This window comes from Lagenorhynchus albirostris, chromosome 16, assembly GCF_949774975.1.
Source record: "Lagenorhynchus albirostris chromosome 16, mLagAlb1.1, whole genome shotgun sequence".
Classification (NCBI taxonomy): domain Eukaryota; kingdom Metazoa; phylum Chordata; class Mammalia; order Artiodactyla; family Delphinidae; genus Lagenorhynchus; species Lagenorhynchus albirostris.
This window is the reverse complement of record NC_083110.1, coordinates 69,607,102-69,629,443: the sequence shown is the minus strand read 5'-3', so window position 1 is coordinate 69,629,443 and position 22,342 is coordinate 69,607,102. Positions and strand designations below refer to the sequence as shown.

At 37.8% G+C, this 22,342-nt stretch overlaps 1 protein-coding gene across 1 annotated transcript in view; it reads right to left on the bottom strand.

The window, feature by feature from the left end:
* Positions 1 to 22,342, bottom strand: part of ATRNL1 (attractin like 1) — a 679,297-nt gene that overhangs the window by 100,079 nt on the left and 556,876 nt on the right. Inside the window, exon 28 of the mRNA XM_060125653.1 lies at positions 7,113 to 7,227. Within this exon, the coding sequence (XP_059981636.1) occupies positions 7,113 to 7,227 (115 nt within the window). The remainder of the gene's footprint in view (positions 1 to 7,112; positions 7,228 to 22,342) is intronic.

Here is a 22,342-nt window from a genome sequence, read left to right as displayed (position 1 = left end):
ATGGGAACTCAGAGGGCAGAAGAAGCACGTAACGAACAGAGGGGAGGTGCTCTACACGCATTATCTCTAAGTAAATTCTAAGAAGGCACCTGTGATAGACTGAGGTAAAGAACACCAGAGGGAGTTTCCAGACGTTGGAGAGGCATGATGGGGAATATTCAACAAACACTACAGAGACGTGATGACAAGTGAGAACTGAGGAAAGGGCGTTTTAATGACTACGTTTGCCATTTTGTTACTACTATGGAAAGATATTAAAGCTTAGCAATTGTACATCAGTGTTATTTCACCTCTTTCTCATAACACTGTCTACTCTTTATTCATAAAACAACATATTTTATAATTATGGGTTTATTTGCATGATTATTTGTTCATGTTTATCTCCATGCAGGCTCTAAAATCTACGGGGGCAGGAATTCTGTTTTGTTCACCACCATATATCCAGTGCCTGACATGCAGCAGATACTTTTAAATATTTCTAGAATGAATAAAGGTAACAAATGAAGATTCATAATAACTATATTTTGGATAGAAGATAAAATTAGCTTCTACTGTTGATTTTGTTTACTTTTAATATCAGGGTTGTTTTTTTTTATTTGACACAAAGTCGTATTATTAACAATAATCTCAGACATTTGTTCTTATCTCTGTCATTTCCTGGGCTCTCTTTCCTAATTTTGTAGCTTGTTTTGCCATGAGTGCCCACTTTTTCTTTCTTTTTATGAAGACCCATATGTTGGATGTAAACAATATTTGAATTTGCGCTTAAAAGGTCACTAACATGACAGATTTTTATAATGAAGTTTTGATACAATTCAGTAGTTTTACTTCTTATTCCAGCCACCTCAAAAAAAGAGTGCTAAGATTAGATCAACAGGTGTGTTTCTACAAGTGTGAAGGTATTGTGGCAGAGTTATGGAAAGAAAACAGAGTCCTAAGGGACAGGAAACTCCAGAAGGTTCTGAAAAATGCAAATTAGCTTTAAAAAACTGGCTTCAGAGGCATGAGTACTGCACTGAGAGCCAGCAGACCTGGAGTCTGTTCCCAATTCATCTCTGAGATGTACAGACCCCTCTACCTCTCATTGGTGCTATGAGATTTCTTTTACTTATTTCTAAAGTGGAGCAATGTGAACGATCTACATCTTCTAAACATGCTGAGAAGATTGAGAGCTAACCTTTATTAATAAAATTATTAAGAATTTTTTTAAAATTTAAGGATCCGGGACTTCCTGGTGGTGCAGTGGTTAAGAATCCTCCTGCCAATGCAGGGGACATGTGTTCGAGCCCTGGTCCTGGAAGATTTCACATGCTGCGGAGCAACTAAGCCCGTGCGCCACAACTACCGAGCCTGTGCTCTACAGCCCGCAAGCCACAATTACTGAGCCCGCGTGCCACAACTACTGAAGCCCGCGCACCTAGAGCCTGTGCTCTGCAACAAGAAAAGCCACCCTGAAATGCAACAAAGAGTAGCCCCCACTCGCCCCAACTAGAGAAAGCCCGTGCACAGCAATGAAGACCCAAAGCAGCCAAAAAATAAATAAAATAAATTAATTTAAAAGAAGAAATGGACTAAAATTATTTTTAAAAATTAAGGATTGGTGCTAATTATTTTTATTCACTAACAAGCAATATACATGGGAATATAGCTTCTTAACTGGACCTGAGCAGCTGGAAAGATAAGGTACTACTTAGAAACAAGTTATTTGCTCTTCCTACCCGAAACTGGTATGACTTAGCATAATCTATAGTAGAACTGTACAACAGGAGTAGAGTGAAATCCATCTTAGGATTTCCTAGCCCAATCCAGTCATTTTATACATGAGAAACTACGACCCAGAGATGAAAAGACTTGGCGACAGTTAGCTGGTGGCAGAGCTGGATCTACATCTTGGGACTTGGGACTCCAAGCCCATAACTCACACATACAAGCCGAAGTTCTCTTCCTATAACTACATGCCCCAAGTTGCTATTACACAACGGAGTCATACTTTCATTAGCAGATGTGTCATGGCACGTGCACCTTTGCATTTTACCAAATTTCTGGAGTTAAATCACTAGGAAAGGTAAATATATCCTTCTTGCCCCCTTAAGTCCAATGCTTAGCAGAACACTCCAGGTCCTTCCTCTTTGATCTGAATGTAAAGCTTTTTCTGGAATATGGGCTATCCCGAGTACCCCTGTATCTTTATCCAGAGAAGCACAGCGATGAGGGAGAGTCTCACAGCCTGAGGATCTAGATGGCCCTGAATTTGAATTCTGGTTCACTCACTCACTGGCTGTATTGGTCCTTGGACAAGTCATTTAATCTCTCTTGAGTTTCCAGATTTTTTTTTTAATCTGTAAAAGTGGGATAATAATAGCTACTTCTCAGGTTCATTAAGAGGGTTAAAAGAATTAGTGTATGCAAAGAACCTGCTTCAGTGCTCAGAATTACTAGTTCTTGTTTTCCTCTTTCCATTTGACTAAACCAAAGTTCTCTTCTTGTCATTATTATTACCCATGACACTGTGGGTAGACTATCATTTTTAAACATCGTACAATATTTCTAGATTTTTCAAAATAATCTGGTCATCCTGCCAAAACTTCTAAACCTAAAGAAAAAAGTTTCAAAATCTTAGACTTTCCAGCAGTTTCTGTTTGTTTTGGTTTGGTTTTTTGCCAAACACAAGGCAAGATCAGGGCAAAGTTCTACATTTAGGTGAAGCACTTATCTCCCTTTTGGCAGTGGACATTTGGGCCACCGGATTTTGAATCCAGTGAGAAAAGTTAATCCGCTTCACATTACTAAGAATCCATAAACTATGAAATCCATAATCCTTCATCACAAAGTGACACAATCATGATCATTTTCAGTTTATGCTTTTGAAGAGCTCTATTTACTTTGTTCACATTTCATCTTAATGTGACTCTAAAATGCTTGGGGACCTTGCTGTCCAAGGTGATTGGAGACACGCAGCAGGGTTACTTGATATGCCCTGTTTTTACGAGGAGGTCAGTCTTCCAACCACTTTGAGGCAGAAGAGAAGTGGCTGTGTACATATATCAACAGCAGAAATCCCACTTTAGCCCAAGACAGTCTGGCATTGCTGGCAGTGGTTGCTCACAGAAAATACAGGAATGAAGCAGCAGGTTTACAGGGCTGGGGAGCAGGGAACCTAATTAGCCCAGCTCCAGGAGTGCCAAAAAGCCTATTTAATATTTTTTGCTTTTACTCTCCCAAGCCACCTAGAGGGAGAATTGCTCATAAACATCTAAATTCATTATATGGAAAAAAAAAAGAAGAAGAAGAAGGGAAAGATTACTGCATGGGGTAATCTAAAGGATGAATCTGCAGTTTCTCTTTTGACCTCTGCTAAGATGAGAGCCATGGAAGGGAACGTCACACATTTTAGACAGACATTAAAGGGTCATGTCTAATTATTACTTGCTAAATATTACTGAAATATATGCTGGTAGAAAGAGAATAAAGTCCAAAGACAATGCCATATTTTGAATTAAAAAAAAGAACAACCCACTACTTGCTACTTAAAAGAGATGGCCAGAACTAGCCCCTGCTTGTTTCCGAATCACTTATTTGTTAGTGCTGGCATTCAGGTTCTGAGAGAAAACCACCACGCTCATGGGATGCTTCCATCTTCTCCATACCCCCAAACTCATCCTTCTCTTAAATGCTTTCATTCATAGTAGTGAAGAGTGCATTATGAACAGCATCACTCGACATTTAGGAAGCTACATTTCAAAAAAGGGCCTGATAAAAAAAATTAGAAACTGTGCAAAGTATTGCAAGAGAACTTCTAATCTAATAATTAATGCTTATTCCTCATTGAATAGATACACTCACATTAGGAGACATAAATAGCCCAAGAGCCAAGAGAAGACTCTGGGCGCCCTGTCCTTCACACAGTGGGGATGGGGTCAGGGGTCTGTCCATGAAGCTACTCCACTACCTCCTTCTTTTTTTTTTTGCGGTACATGGGCCTCTCACTGTTGTGGCCTCTCCCGTTGCGGAGCACAGGCTCCGGATGCGCAGGCTCAGCGGCCATGGCTCACGGGCCCAGCCGCTCCACGGCACGTGGGATCCTCCCGGACTGGGGCACGAACCCGTGTCCCCCGCATCGGCAGGCGGACTCTCTGAGCCACCAGGGAAGCCCAGTACCTCCTTCTTAACTCCCCTAACCTCTAACCCTGCACCAACGCTGGAGGAGGCTCTTCAGCACATAAGGCTCCTAGCTGTGCAATTTGAGAATCAATGAATGGATTCTAGTTCAATTGCTCATTTTATTGTTGTTCACTGAGTCTCATAGACAGAAGTGGTTGCTCAAGGTCATGTTTCCCAGGTTTCCTATCATTATCATAATCATCAAGAGCATTTATGAACTGCTTTCTAAACACAGGGCACTGTGATAAGCATAGGCACACAGATGGACTTCCTGTAAAGATATGAGATAAGCCAAACTCTAGCAATGAGATAACCAATGTCAATATTTCCCTCCCGAGAACCAATATGGTTCCCAAACTATCACTGGAAGGCATTTCCTCTCAAATATTGGATGATACTATGTTAAGTTTTAATTGACTGGGTACACACCAAATATCTTGATGAAAAGTGAAAAAATAAGCCATTTCATTTGTATACTGGTGTCAGCATTTGCCTTGTTTAGGGAAAACATAGATGTGAGCATTAGAAAATTCCTCTCTATAGGCACTGCCTTTACTTTCCCCCAGTAAAGTCAGGAGTTTTCAAAAACTTTTATTGTTTCCCACATCTTACCATAAAGAATTTCAAACATACAGCAAAGTGGAAAGAATTTTAAAATGGACTCCAGTATTCCCATCACCTAGATTCTACCATTAACATTTGCTTTACTTGCTTTATGACATATCTGTCCTTCTACTCATCCTACTATCCATCCATCAATAACATTATGTCCTTGATGCATTTCAAAGTAGACTGCAGACAGAAGACAATGCTTTACTTTGAAGGAGTAGAATCAATGACTCTTCCTCTTCCTACTCCTATAAAGTTAGCTAGAGAAATTTTATTAGTTTTTTTTAAACCAAGAACAAACTCATCCTGAATTATTCACACAGATATTCAACGTAGTTCGATCTACAGTCACCGCAAAAAGTGTTGTGAATGAACTCAAGGTTTTGCCTACTTGTGTGAACCCTGGGGACATTTTCAGTACTCCTCCAAATGTTTGGCTTTGTGAAGACACAGGCTGTAGATTCTAGAGAAATAAGCTCTCTGCTATAGATCATCAGGAAAAATTACCTGGAATGTTAGTAATAAGTATTTTTTGTTGTTGCTTTTCTCTTTACTGTAATGTTTTTCCAATAATTCCTTGAGTATAGAAATACAGAGATTTATATACACCAAGTCTCTCATTTATAAAGTGAGTTTTATAATACCTGTGGCACAGGCTTGTCGTAAGGATCAAATGTGAAAAATAGGAAAATACTTTGTGAAGAGTAAAACACTGTGCACGTCTAATTTCCCATTACCATTAGTAATTGCAGTGCATCTGTAATAAAACACAGCTGAGGTAATGGTCCACACTGCTATTTGGCTTTTTCAAATCAGTCAAAAAGATTTCAAAGGTTAAAGGGACAGCGTATTGGCAGTCGCCTTCACTCTGCCCATCAGTACATCATCTTGTCAAGGATCTAGAAGAACCTTGGTGTATATCACACAGACTTGTTTTCATTAGTAAAGTGTTTGTATTGGAAATCATCCCAGCTTTGAAACAATACTTCCATTAGCTGGGCACAGTACCTACAATTATCCATCTTATCTGACCAGTGCCAAGCTATTCTATTTACTGCATCCCATTTACCTTGGTTGTTCTGAAAGGAGAAAAGTAAGGCATTGGCTCAACATATGAGAAGGTTTGTTTCATTGAATAAACATCTACAAATGAACTTTGGGTAGAAACTCCTGCAACAAGATATCACCAGGTACCATAAATGACAAGTCTAAAGGTGATGGAATTCCTCTGTCCCTGTAAGGGAAAAATTCCGTTACATAAATATCTTAAAATTTATAAGGTATAAAGTAGTGTGGCTTCCATTTTTGTGTCTCGTTGGACACAAATCAAGAAAGTGAGGAGCAAGGTCAAAGCTAACTAGGGAACTAAGGAAAGAAAATTAAGCAGGGAGCTGAGTTTACCATCAACTACTGTTGAGAACCTGCCAGATCTCTGGCACGTTATTTTATCCTAAAGGGGAACTGAAGAGAAAGATTTGAAATCACCCTGACCCTCAAAAAGCATCCATTTCACCAAGAGTCCTTTAAAGAAAACAATCGGGAGAAAGAATAATCAGAAATTGTAAGCAGATGGAAGGGGATATGCACAAAGAGAGAAACAAGCGTGGTTTGTGATTTAGTTACAAGTTATACTCAACACGGGGCATGTTTACAATGTGGACAACTGTCGAAGCAATGAGAAGATCTCTAAGAGGATACACAGAGTTACCTCGAATTCAAAGTATACTTTTTATGCAGGAAAAGGAGAATCAGAGGAAAAGGCTGGCTGTGCTCAAGTGAAGGAGAGGGTCCTTGGGTCCATGAACCGCACCTGTCCGGTGCTGACAGCAAGAACTTATCTTCAATATTCCAGGATGGTTGCAGCAAGCTTTTATCCTCCGATGCCGCAAAACATTCCAAACATGTAAGTGAGTTCCCTAATTAGATTCCATATTTATGAAACAAGCTTCTAATCGTATTTCTAATTTGGCATCCCATATGACACACATACTGGGAGAAAAGAAGCTGCCCAAAAGGGTCACTTTGCCCTGCTAGTGAGATTACTCATTGCAATGACAACAACAAATTGAAGTGTGTCCGTACGTACATACATGTGTTATGTTATACACAAATACACACATATATTCAACACGTATTTTTTAACAGAAACACTTGCAAATCTGAATTTATAGCAAGGCAGATATCTAGATATTTGGGTAGAAGTTGTATTCTAATAAAATGTTACCATGCTGTAAATCAGAACCTCGTAAATGTCTTTATTGTGCTATCTGGTAGTATTGTTTACTTCTTCTGCTCCGTCTGCATGTTTTGCTTAACTGCTGATGGTGCCTCATTCATCTTACCTGACTGCCCTGGGGGAGGGGCACCTGATGATCCTCGTGGTAGACAGAGAAACACAGTCAGAACCGCCGCTCTGTTCCCAGCACATGGTTCAATGGCTATTGGTTTGGGTGCTCCCTGAAAGAGAAAACCCATTCTAAATTTGCACAGTTTACACGACACTGCTATCTTACTTTTTTCCTACTATGCTTTAGGCAGCTACAATGTTTATTCCTAGTAGTTGAAGGCACACCATTTCTCATTTTTTAATAGTTCAGTTGAATATTTTATTGCAGTAATATGTAGTTTTTTTGTAATGGTGGTCGTTTACATTTAGAAGACATTTTTCTTGGGGCATTACATATTAGCACATATTTTTGCAATTTTTGAAAAGTACTCATTGCTTTGTTCTATTTTTATCTTGTTTTTTTTTTCCCTAATAGATTTTATTTTTTAAAGAAGTCTTAGGTTTACAGCAAAATTAAGAGGAAGCTACGGAGATTTTCCATAAACCCACTGCCCCCATGCATGCACAGCCTCCCCTATCATTAACATCCCCACCAGAGGAGCACTTGTGTACAAGCTGAGGAACCAACACTGACACGTCTCTACCACCCGGAATACATAGTTTACATCAGAGTTCACTCCTGGTGTTGTACATTCTATGGGCTTGTCAAATGTATAATGACATGTATTTTTCATCATAGTATCATATAGAGTAGTTTTCCTGCCCTAAAAATCCTTTGTGTTCTGCCTATTCATCCCTCGTCCCACCCCCAACCGCTGGAAACCACTGATCTTTTGACTGTCCCCATAGTTTTGCTTTTCCCAGAATGTCATATAGTTGAAATCATATAGTATTTAGCTTTTTCAGATTGAATTATTTCACTTAAAAATATGCATTTAATGTTCCTCCGTGTCTTTTTTTTAATTGGAGTATAATTGCTTTACGATGTTGTGTTAGTTTCTGCTGCACAATGAAGTGAATCAGCTCTATGTATACATATATCTCCTCCCTCTCCCCCATCCCACCCATCTAGGTCATCACAGAGCACTGAGCTGAGCTCCCTGTGCTATACAGCAGGTTCCCACTAGCCATCTATTTTACACATGGTAATGTGTTTATGTCAAACCTAATCTCCCAATTTACCCCACCCTCCCCTTCCTCCCATGTCCACAAGTCCGTTCTCTACGTCTGCGTTTCTATTCCTGCCCTGCAAATAGGTTCATCTGTACTATCTTTTTACTGTCCCCATAGTTTTGCCTTTTCCAGAATGTCATATAGTTGAAATCATATTGTACTCAGCTTTTTCAGGTTGACTTATTTCACTTAAAAATATGCATTTAATGTTCCTCCATGTCTTTTCATTGTTTGATGGCTCATTTATTTTTAGTGCTCCATAATATTCCGTTGTCTGGATGTACCACAGTTTAGTTATCCATTCAGCTACTGAAGGACATCTTGATTGCTTCCAAATTTTGGCAATGATGAATAAAGCTGCTATAAACATTGCGTGGACATGAATTCCCAACTCCTTTGGGTGAATATTAAGGAGCATGGTTGCTGCTGGATCATATGGTACCATGTGTCATTTTAACACGAAATCCTGGCACACTGTAGATGTACAACAGGCCTACATTTGAACAAATGAATGCATTTTTTTAAGGATTTCTTTTGATGTGGACCATTTTAAAAGCCTTTTTTGAATTTGTTACAATGAAACTGTTTTGGTGTTTTGGCCACGAGGTATGTGGGATCTTAGCTCCCTGACCAGGGATCAAACCCACACGCCCTGCATTGGAAGGCGAAGTCTTAACCACTGAACCACCAGGGGAAGTCCCTGAATGCATTTTAGTATATTTGATATTTGATATGTCGTCTGTGAGCCACCAAGTTATGCAATTTCTGTTGCTTTTTCGCAACTGTTTCCTCTCACCAATGATAACAGTTTATCTAATCAAATTATCACAATCCAAAATATTCCGTTGACATATCTTTTAAATTTTTTTTCCAGTTTTATTGAGCTATAATTGACATACAGCAAGGCACACCTTTAATATCATTTCAGTGAAATACATATGTAATAATCACCCACCAATGCATTTGTATAAATAATATGACTTTAGAAATAAAGTAGAGTAAATGAATATATGATAATGATTATAACGGTAATGCTAATATGTTATTAAATACTATGGATTAGGTAGTCAAAATGCTTTACATATATTAACTTATTTAAATCTTACAACAACTCTGTAAGATGAGAACATGAAAGCAAGAAGTTAAAAGAACTTGCTCAAATTCACACAACTAGGAAGTAGCAGGGCTGGGATGTATACTCAGGTAGGCTGCTTCCTGAGTCCACGTTCTTAGCAACACAATGCAGTTTATCATATCGTGAATGTACAAAAAAATCATGCACCCACACACACAAACATAAACACACGTGCAAGCACATGTGTGTGAACATACACAATCCAGGCACACACATGTGAACGAAAACACACAGAGAATTAAGGTTTAAATACAACGTCACCTTTGAAACAATAGGAACATCATTTGGCTGAGAAATGGTGGTTTTGGCTATTTCACTCAAAAAGTGCAGGCGAGACATGGTTGACTTAAAGTAACATCTACACATAAAGGCAAAATTAAATGGAAGAGAAAATACCACTGCTTTAATTATTAGAACAAATGATTCGTTTAGTCTTTTTTTTTTACTGATGTTTGAATTTTTCAGAAGGAATACAGACATATGTAGTCATCCACCTAGAATATTTTAGAATATTGCCATTTCCAGAAAGTTTAATGAGGCAGTAAAGATAAAATATGTTCCCTTTCATGTAAAACTTAGACTGAAATTTCTGGTGACAACGGATTTACGTTGTTATAAAGGATTTCTCCTTTATAGCAGCATAAATTTCATGTTTTAAAATTATCCTCATACAGATACATTTTGGGAATTTTGAACATAAAGGTGAAAGTAGCCATGGTAGTAGAAGGGCATAAAAATCTTCCAAGAAAATGCTGTAAGCAATGTTGCAATACTTGTATCAAGTTACAAGATCTATGGTTTTCCCCTTGAAAGCTTACATTTAATTTAACAGACTTATTTTTGAAAATGTTAAGCCAGAATCAGCATAAGTACATAGATATTCTCCAATGATGTAAATATTTAGAGAATAGGCTTGTCATATTCCAAGGCTAAAAGAAAAACACTATGAATGTTTTGAATCGTATTTCTAGGCTACTAAAACTTATCCTAATTTAATAAATGCAAAGTATATGTAAAGGTCAATTGGTTAAAATATACTAAAGGAAAATAAAATGAATTCAGGTTTAAATGATGGCGATATATTAGAAATACCCAAATCCCTTTTAATATACCTAAGAAATAATTTATCATTTCTACCATCAGGCAAGGTTTTCTTTGTTATTTTATTCGTAAGAGCTCAATGGCACTACTCAAAATATACAAAGCCACGTTAAAATACTTGATTATAAAACTCAGAAAAGAAGAATTTCATGATTACAACAAAACAATACAAACAAAACAAAACCACCAGTTGAGAAACAGTGGTTCTTGGTTTACGAGATTTAGAAAAACAAGACACAATGTGAGAGTACATCTGTTGATGAATAGCTAACATTTATTAAGTGCTTACGATATGCCTCGTGCATATTGTGTGTTGTCAGGCTACCTTTCCTGCTGCTTTTAACACCAGAAGAAAAGGTTTTAAACATCAAATGCTGATGCCAAAAGCACCAATTGAAAGAAAAATTAGTAAAAAATAACTGTAAGTTTCAAGTAGAAAATGGCTTAATTATTTAATACTTTAAACTGAAGAGAGTCAGCAATGGATAGAGTATAGTAAGATATGTTGACCATGGGAAAGGAATTATGTTTGCATAAAAGCCACTTCTGTAATATCTTCTTTAATATAATTCTCTCACTCTTAATTCTACTGCTATTGCACAGAAAACATTCAAAAATTTCATTATATTGATAAGCTATATGAAACGAGATTTTAATCCTATCCTGAAATCACACTGGCTTACAACTTTGTCTATTTTTAGCTATAAAATTTTCATAAAAGGATATTAGCAAAAATATGAATTATTCATTATGATAAAAATATTAGCGACTAGCACAGCTCTTTGACACTTCTGGCAGGAATTCATATAATTTAAAAAATTATTTCCAAAGACTGTGGCAAATATCACTTTCAATAAAGTATTTTAAATAAAAAAGAAAAACACTTCATAGCACTTGAATTTTGCAAGAGAAAATAGCAAACCCCCATGAATGATATTTCTGATACCTTGAGGTTTGTCAGTTGTTTAGCAATAAATACATAACCATGAATCAAAATCATTTCACAATGACATAACATGTTCACTGAACTGTGCAATTTATCATGTATTTTCCATGGCTGCCTTTGAAAGAGATAAGGCATGGGTTTGTTTGCCCACAGCACTCAGCAAATGTGATTTACTTCTAGGCATTTTCATAGCTGTTGTACCGAAAGAAGCTGGCGTTAGACCGTGCCAGAAAATATCACTGACAGTTACGTAATTAGCAGTCCTTGTTCACCGAGCACACGGAGATTTTACAAAAGACTCGTTTTGTTCACACTAGTGTTTTCCAACCTATTGTATTTGTATCTTCAAGTTCTTATTTTTTTGGAGCAACAATTCTATGTTAAACTCTTTTCATTTTTCAGCTATTAAAGACAAGCAAATTACCAGAGAAGCTCCTGGAATCATAAGGATTTTCAAGATTACAGTTCTTAAAACTCATAATAACATGTCCTAAAAAAGGGAGGCCACTATCTGAACCTGGGATCTAGCCTGGGAAACTGCTGCTATAAGAATCACTGGATGTGTTGAAGATACCAACAGGCGAAGCTGGCTACTTGCTCCTTCCTCCACTGGCCTTCTCAAAGAGTGAGTGAAGTAGTAGGCGGGTGACACTGGAAACTAACCCCAGCAGCTAAGGATTTAAGAGAATTATCTGATGTCCTTGGACTAGTCATTGCAATTTAAGTAGGGTTTTAGTTCAATGCTCTAGAACTCCAAAGATTAGAAGGATGTTATTTCCCTTCTCAAAAAACTTTCAGAACTATGGAAAAGAATCTGAAAAACAGTATACATATACACACACACACACACATATATATAACTGAATCATTTTACTGTACACCTGAAACTTTTTAAATCAACTATACTTCATTAAAAAATAAAATGAAACAGAAAGCAAAACTTTCAGTACTGCCTCAGTAGGGCTTGCAAACTCAAATCTCTTCAAGGAACAGCTAACATTTCTTAAGTGCTTACAACATGCCTTATGCTACGCCAAATGCTTACATGGGTTTAATTTTACCACAAGAGGTAGGGGCTATTCCCATTTCATAATTTGTGAAACTGAAGCTCAGAGTTTAAATAACATAACTAAGGTTGCAGACTTAATAGGTGACCAAACCAGGATTTGGAAAACTATAGTCTATTTTCTGAGCTCGTATGACTAACCGTTATGCATACTGTCTATAATAGGTAAGAAGACTGCCTTAACTTGTAGAATAAGTAGAATAAGACAAAAAGCGGTCGGTACCACAGTGAGCTGAAAAGTACAAGATTTATTTAAAACATTAAATCTCAAAAATTTTGCTGCCAAAAAAACATGCCTATGTGTCAAAACATGCCTATGTGTCAAAAACATGCCTATGTGTCAAACCCACTTTGTAAAATCGAGTCCAAGAGGTCATTTCAGGGTTGCCAGGCTCTTGTGTCTCCCCACTCATCAAACTTTAGCTTTTATTCTGCACAAGCTCCATGTTTTAGTCAATGTTAAGTGCTCACTCTTTAACGTCTGTGCCCAGGGTTTCCAGAATCTGTTCCTTCCTTCCTTCATAATATTCCTACTGTCCAGGAGATCCTTCCTATAGGCCTCTAACTTTCCTAAAATTATATATCCCTCAAAGCCAACTCACCCATGAAGCTTTCCCTGGTCTGAGGTATTTAGTTTCTCCCTCCTTAGTTCTTTAATTGTTACGGCCCTTTTCATTTTCCACCTTGAGTGACACTTGGGCAACTGCCCTGTCTTCCCACTGGAACAAGCTCCTTGAGGGCAGGTCCAGTTTCTTATTCATGTCTATTGGCCCTGTACTTACTTCTTCTCTTTGAAAAGCCTAAGTATGGCACCTGTGTTACCTTTTGGGGACTGATGTTTCCCAGTCTTTTACTATAGGTATTGATGTAATTGTTGTATTAGATGACAACATAGGAATCTATTAGATTCCTACTCTTCCAAGGCAGGTGTCATATTGGATTCCTTTTTGCCTTACCTATAGTATCTAATGGAGTGCATTTTACACATGGTAAGTGAACGAGTAAATGAAAGAATAAATGCAATTGTCACATGGTGAGATAACAGGGAGGTATGACTCAGTTTCTACCCACTCATCAAACGTATGAGTGGGTAGAAACTGATTTAAATTAAATTATGGATATTAAAGGGATAAAATAAAACACTGAAAAATAATATCAGCCAACATTTATTGAGTACTTCCTAGGAACCAGGAGCTGTGCTAAGCACTTAATAGGCATTATTGTGTTATTTTCTATTTTATACAGATGAGGGAATTGAAATTCAGAGAGGTCAGATAATATTCTCTGGGTAACACAGCTAGTGAGTGGCAGATCCAGGATTGGAACCCAGGTCTGTTTGATTCTAGTATCTTTATTCTTAACCACTATACAATACTGCTAAAAAGTATAGCTTAAGAAGCCAAGGAGTCTCTCATTCTCTCAGCTTGACTATTAATAGGAGGAATATAAAAATTATATGCGTATACTTGCCCCATTTCTGAGCAGGGTCCAGAACACTTGAGTTCTAGGACCAGTTCTGCCAGTATCTAGTTGTGTGATCCTGGGCATATTACTGAATCAGTTTTCCCAACTGGGAAATGAACAAGTAGGCTGGATGATTTTAGGATCTCTTCAACATTCTGTGACTATGATTTATGGACAACCTCCAGAATGTGTGACGTAACAATATCTAACACTTAGTCTAAGTACAGTGAAATTTGAAATTTCCAATCCTTAGTAATTTTTTTCCTGTTCAAGTACTTTAAATGACACATCTAATTTTTAAAGCACATTATTATACCATATGATGAATACATCACATAATACTAAGTGGCCACCACTGCATGCCAAAAAAGCAATTAGAAAATTGAATCAAGGAATTGAGGATTAATGTGGATATGTTATACCTGTCAGCAGTAATAAGTGTTTTGACAAGGACAGAATAAAGTCTGACAGTATACACAAATACTAATCTGATATATGAGTGAAATGTTAAAAATGCAAACAACTGCACATTAATCACTCTAACATTTCCCTATTAGAACACTTTTAACACTATTCTTATCAGAATCCACTTATAATTAAAAATGAGTCTTTTTCAACAGCTTGCACAAGTTGGTATTTGCAGTTTAATGACTGTTTATATTGATATAAAATTTAGTTTTTAGTCACATTAGTAAAATAGAATTAATCTGCTGAACATTGAATTAAGTCAGCCTGACGACTTGGCTCACAGCTGATGAACTGTGTTGATTCTATAGGATCAGCAAATACCAAGACTCCAGATCTCAGAAACAGATTCTCTGATTTCGTTGTTTAGATTTGGGAAGAAAACCAAAAGTGAAAATCATATTCTCTCCTTATTTACCATTTGTATGAAATGATAAAGGGAGAAACACATTAGCTAGCTTTACTCGCTAGGAGAATAATTCATATTAATAAAGAAATTAAGCTGATGGACACTCTCAAAACCAGGGTTAAACTGTATTAGAAGAAAATTCAAAGAGAATAAAGTATTACATGTGGGAATAGGTAAAGGAATAAAACATAATATTCGCAGAATTAGTATGCTGCTCCTGCAGTTTCAAGGTATTTCTATCGTAAACTTAATTTTCATATTGTACCAAATATTTTTTCTTTGTTGAAATGTCTCTACTTTCATTCTCTGCTCAAAATCTCTCACTACACACATATGCACACACACGTGCACACACACTCACACACACACTCATATACACACATATTCAAGGTTTATATCTATAGTAAAATATATAGTTTAACTGAGTTTTGCTGTTATTTTAATTGTGTGGCATTGAGTTGGGGAGTGAAGAGGCTGGATTGTGATAGCAGTTATTTTGCCACCTATTTTTTCACAGGTATTTAGGTCCCAGAAGATGAGGATATTATCTCTTTTTGAGATATTATATAATCATGCTCTGCCCCTGAGTTGGTCAATACAGATGCATGTTAATAGGGGATGACTTCGAACAGATTATCTTTAAAAGCTGATTCCTGATAGTATTTTTCAAACATCTGAAATAGATTATCTCTCAAGTAATTGCCATAATTAGATTTTTTACAACCTGTAATTTTCTCCATAGCTCTGTACAGAGAGCAACCTAACCATTATACTTCATACACTCATTTCAGAATTGGGACCGTCCTTTTCGACCTCAAGAAATACTGCTAAGTACGAGAGACAAATGTGCCTGCCAAACCAACTGACTTCCCATCTCGCTTCAGCCCGCCCTGTGCTCTTGGTCATTTCATCCACCCAGACTACTTGCCAATGTCTACCATTTCTGCAAGATCCAGCTCAAAACTCTCAGTGGGCAAGAAGCCACCCCAGGTCGTCCTAGGCCACTCCAGGACCTCCTCACTTTATTCTATCTCAATAATCAGGAGTAAGTTATTTTTCCTGTTGCGGCCATTCAGAGCAAGTGTAATGTAGTGATTAAGAGAACAACCTTTAGCAACCACTGCCGGGGTTCAAATCACATAAGCTCTCTGTACCTCAAGTTTCTTAGCTGTAAAATGGAGCTAACAACACCTTCCTCATAGTGTTGTTATGAGGATTAAACGTTATATATTATGTACATATAGGATGTATATTATATACAGATATAATATACATATAGAATATATGTATTTTACGTATCTGTATGTGTATATATATATACACATACCCACATAGGTATATATATCACAGTACTTGGTAAAGGTCAGCTATTACTATTATTATGCTCTTCTTCCCAGTTCCCACTTTGCTTTAGAATTATTTTCTGTTCCACTAAAGAATATGCTCAACTCAAAAGTAAGCTATTTGAAGGCAGGTACCATATTTTTAAAAGTTCTGTTAATGGTGTGCAATTAATTAATTAAGAAATTAAGCCTCCAAGGGAGAATTTTATTGACGGCTTATAGGGTGGGAAAAATCTGATCTCAATGCCAAGTTTTCTCATTTTCGTTCTCTGCTTTTATCAAGGAGTCTGACCCGACGATGAACATTATGTGCTACACAGAGTAAACTTTCCCTGGCACCTGAGCTGTGTGATCGATAAGTATTTCATGGATAAATGAATATTTGATTTTTCTTTTCCAAATTGTGCACAAGGGAAATCTCTACATGTTGTGACAAAAAGTTATAAAGAGAAGCTTCATCTATAGCAGATGGATATAAGCCAGCAGGAAAGTTAGAAAATCAGGATCTTGGTATCACCCTCCATGTTGGTCCTTTCCAAAACACATTACGCCATAAATGCAAAATGTGACCTTAGTCATGCTGCTGATAGATCAATTCAATTTAAAACGTAAATGTGTTAGGCCCCCTGCTGGCAACGGGGGGTAGAGCGCTACACAGGCACAGTGCCTGCCCTGGTAAAGCTGCCATCAGGGCAGTCAGGCTGAGGGCAACTAAGACGACAAATGTGCTCACAGAGTTATGCACGGAGCCCTGGGGGCAGGAGTGGAAGGAGGGGGAGGGAAGAGTCGTTCTCTTGGGGAAGGACGTTCCCTTGCTCACGGTGACTAGGAGAATGAAGGATGGAGAGTTCTGGTAGCAGGAAAAGCATGGACCCAGAGGCATAAAGGCACACAGCTTGTTTAGGAAATTGCTAGAAGTTCATTGGGGATAGAGCCTCAGAAGTGTTGATTAGACAGGGATGAGAAGAGGTCAGAGAGGAGGCTGAGGTCCTCTGTGAAACAGGGCTCTCATCATCCCCTTCTCATTCTTCCTGGTCATGACTGAGATTATCAATACCTGCTTAGAAAGTTATAGATGCTCAGATGGAACCTGACAAGTGCAGCACAGAGTGGGCCTCTGTGCAACCTTCACCAAGACATGCTGCAAATCATCCCAAATGGACATCAACAAACTTTTCTTTATCAGGAACTCACAGTGCTTTTTTATTAAACTATTGTTCAAATCTGTTATACCAAGTGAACATTAAATTAAAACATTTATTTCTGAAACTTCAATCATAAAACTAAATCAAGAAACTCTGTGAAAACTGTCAGCAGAAAAAATACAAGTGCAGACATGGCAATATTCTTAATGAGGAATCAAATGTTAATGGATCCAGCATAATAAATGACTTTCTGGTATGATTATTATGCCAATCACAGCCTATTATAAGTAACGAAAGCATGGACAAAACTCTGAAAGATCTTATCTGACTGGTTACAAAAATATGTATATAATTAAAATACAGTAAAACCTACCTAGATGTCTAAGGGAATGAGTCATTCTGGATGACAGAGTTTTCCCAAAAAGTTGAACATTAACCCTATAAAGACTTTGCTATTTTAAGGTATATTTTTTAGTAAGTGTGAAATCTCTTGCAATACCCACTTCTCTGCTTCTCAACCAGACTCTAATATACTAAAGGTAATCTAGCATTGTCTCCATGTCCAGTGATCGCCCTTATGAATATCAACTTCCATAACATACTGAAGACACATGGAGTTTCAAATGTATGTATGAATATGTACATTATATGGATTAAAGACCTGAAACCGTAAATCTCCTGAAAGAGAACACAGGTAGAGCACTATTTGACATAAATCATAGCAATATTTTTTTTGGATCTGTCTCCTAAGGCAAAAGAAACAAAAGGAAAAATAAATAAATGGGACCTAATTAAACTTACAAGCTTTTGTACAGCAAAGGAAACCACTGACAAAATGAAAAGACAATCAACTGAATGGGAGAAAATATTTGCAAATGATATGACCAATAAGGAGTTAATATCCAAAAATATATAAACAGCTCATACAACTCAATATAAAAAAACCAATCTGATTAAAAAATGGGCAAAAGACCTGAGTAGACATTTTTCCAAAGAAGATATACAGATGGCCAATAGGCATATGAAAAAGTGTTCATCACTAATCATCAGAAAAATGCAAATCAAAACCACAATGAAATATCACTTCACACCTGTCAAAATGGCTATCATCAAAAAGTCTACAAATAACAAATGTTGGAAAGAATGTAAAGAAAAGGGAACCCTAGTACACTGTTAGTGGAATTGTAAATTGGTCCAGTCACTATGGAGAACAGTATGGAGGCTGCTCAAAAAGCTAAAAATAGAACTACCATATGATCCAGCAATTCTGCTGCTGGGTATATATCTGAAGAAAACAAAACACTAAGGTGAAACAGTACATGAACCCTAATGTTCACAGCAGCATTATTTACAATATCCAAGATATGGAAGCAACCTAAGTGTCCACCAACAGACGAATGGATAAAGAAGATGTGGTATATGTATACAACGAATATTACTCAGCCATAAAAAAGAATAAATTCTGCCATTTGCAACAATGTGAATGGATGTAGAGGGTGTTATGCTTAGTGAAATGAGTCAGACAGAGAAAGAAAAATACTCTATGTTATCACTTATATGTGGAATCTAAAAATTAAAACAAACAAATGTATATAACAAAACAGACTCACCAGATATAGAGAACAAACTAGTGGTTACCTGTGGGGAGTGGGAAGGGGGAGGGGCAAGATAGAGATTAAGAGATACAAACTACATGTATAAAACAGATAAGCCACAAGAATATATTGTACAGCACTGGGAAATATAGCCATTATTTTGTAATAACTTTAAATGGAGTATAATGTGTAAAAATATTAAATCTATGTTATATACCTGAAACTAAAATAATATTGAATATGTACATTATAGCTAGAGCCCTAGGAATTTCTTTTCTTTTCTTTCTAAGAAGTTACCAATGCAGAGCTTGCTTTTTGTTTGCCTCTTTATACAAAGGCAAATTGCACAGCTGCCAGTGAGTAACATGGCCGCTTTTCTGTAAAACCCATCAATAATGCAAAAATTAAAGTGATCTTCTTCTCAAGGGGTTTTCACATCCTCCCCAGTATCTTTTTACCTGTTGCTATCAGTGTGCTGTGACCTGTCAGCATCATTCAAAGCAGTGACTACATCACCAATCCCATGGACCACAGACATCTCCTTGACCGTTTATAACAATCCTCGTATGTCACTTGAAGTTTGTGGGCACAGCAGTCTTTCTGATTTCAAGAATTTTGACCATAGTGTTTGGGAATAATCTTATCATAAAGTCTTGAAGTACTTCATCAGGCCCAAATGACTTTACTAAATGTGAAGCAGACTTGGGTTCAAATCTTATGGGACCTTGGGCAAATTATTTAATTTTCCCTCAGCTTCGTCAATAGAAATTAGAGTTGATAACACCAATCCTGCAAGGTGTCTCTGAGGATTATAAAAGATAATATATGAATAAGGCACTTAACATAGTGCCTGACAAAAAGTAGATGTTTAAATTTTGTATTACGTCAAATCATTTGCAAATGCAATTTTTGTTAATTAAAACCAATCGAATATCAGCCATTTTTATCGGGTTCCACCTTAATACTTCCCTTCGCCTTTGTTTTGGTGATACATGGTAGGGCAGTAAAGGAGGTTTCTATATCCAGATCTCTTTTTTTATCTTTCCCTCCTGAGATTTTCACTGTCTAAGACTTGGTTCCGAGTAAGGGACCAGTATTACAAGTGTCTGTGCATTAAAGGTGGAACCAAGCTCCAAGTTTTTTAGAGATGATAACTGATCAATGCAAGTAGTGAAAAGTTCAGAGGGAAAATACCCATAAAAAAGATAAAGATTCCCGGAAACCTTTCTGCCTAAACAGCAAAGAGAAAACTATCTTATGGGCATATGTAGAAATGGTTACTGAGTGTGCTTTTATGTGTCTCTGTGTAGCCTGGGAAGACTCTTTGCCTACTAGCTCTCTCACCATTTTTTGCTAGATTAAAATTGCCTTAGTTTTATAATCAAGAGGGCTAAGAGGGAAAAAATGAGAGGAAAGTGGATAGTAGGCAGTAGATGCTTTTAGCAGGACCACGGGGTCCTCATGCAGTCATCGTGGTCATTCCCAGGGTCTCTGGAACTCACAGGGTAGGCTTGCTGCCCCACCTATGATCTGACATGTGTGGATCCCGTGTGACCAAACTAAATATATTTGCATTCCTTTTGGCTTTTTCCTCAAATGATTTGATTGTGTGAACTCAACTACCTCATCAGAGCTTGCTTTGGAATAAGAAGTATGTAAGAGTGAAAAAAACCTCTCTCCAAATCTGTTTTGTTTTTTTTCCCCCCAAAGCTCCTTTTTCAGTACAACTAGAAGTTAATGGTCAGAGTCTGTGTAATGATCCTTCCTCCGGTTTTACTCCTGCTGCTTTACCAATTCCCTCTTGGTCCTACTAATTATCTAATTGATTAAGCCTTTGAGGAGCCTTCTGTCACTGGGTGTGGCCCACTGCACACAACTGTCTCACTGTATTTTCTTCAAAAAGAACAGCAGGGTTAATTAAAAGATTCACAGCACAAATAAAGGTACCAACAGGGAAGCAAATCTCGCTTGCTTCCTGACTTGGTCTCTGAAGTGGGCTGAATAGTATCCCCCAAAAGTTCATGCCTACACAGAACCTCAGAATGTGACTTTATTTGGAAATAGGGCCTTTGCAGATATAATTAGTTAAGACAAAGTCACCCTGAATTAGGGTGGGCCTGGTGTCCTTATACAAAGAGGGGAGGCCATATAGAGGCGACATAGAGAAGAAAATTCCATGTGGAGACAGAGGCAGAGATTGGAGTGATGTATCTACAAGGCAAGAAACGCCAAGGTTTGTTGGCAATTACCAGAAGCTAGGAGAGAGGCAGGGAACAAATTCTCCCTCAGGGCCTCCTGAAGGAACCAACCTTGCCAAAACCTTCATTTCAGACTTCTGTTCTCCACAACTGTGCGAGGATACATTTCTGTTGTATTAAGTCACCAGGTTTGTGGTAATTTGTTATGGCAGCCCCAGGAAATGAACACAGTCTCCCTCATCACAATCTGACCCCTGATTGAATGGCCAGAGAGTACTGATTGGTTGCCACCCTTTCCCCCATTGTTTTGGAAATGATCATGACGTATCATACTGAAACTATGACTAATACTAGTCCCTCAGGGCATTTCCTCTATTTGAGGTCCTTTAAGCTACATTCATTTGAAAAATAAGCTACACAGCACACAGCATGGCAAATGTCAATGGGAAAATTCACTAGGTTATGGGAGTTTTGTGATCACCATAAAATTGATGACATTCATAAAATTGGAAATAGTGATAATAATTGTTCCTTAGAATGTAGACATAGTATACGTAGTATGTCAAGGTTTCCTAGGAAACAGATTCTGAGACTCCAAGATTTGTGTGCGTGAAGTTTATTGAGAAGTACCCTCAGCAGTAACATCTGCGGAGGGTTTTGGAGGCAGAGATGGGCAGAGGGAGAAGTTAATCTGTGACGCATTTGCAACAGAGGCCTCTTGGGAGCAGAGGGTGGTCCTTTAGAGTTGTAGCAAATTGAGGCAAGAGGCCAAACCTTTGAACCTCCCAGCAGGTGTAGGCTGTCGCCAGGGAGGTGGCATAACATTGGGTGAAGCAGCTTCTTTCAGCAGAGGGCAACTCAGCCGTGGGCTGTGAAATAGGAGGCTCAGTCCTGAAGGAGGATCTGGGCAACATATCCCAGCCCCACCACAATATTCATAATTCAAATAAACAACTGTCCTTGTTAGCTAAGCAAGTGACTTGGGCCAGACCCATACAAGATACGTTATGGCATAGATAAGGTTATTGGACACGTACACTTTTGTTCCTTACAGAGTGGAGCTGCTGTATTATTGCCATCACTGATCTTCCCAGAAGAATGCTTGCTCTTCGGAGCCATGATTCCCCTCTTTAATTTTCCTACCTTGGCTAGCAACTCTGATAGCTACTTTTCTCTTCAAAAAAGGGCAAAAATTATGATCTCAGTGCTAATTCCGTGGCTAGGTCAATAGTCTAAAAACCTGAG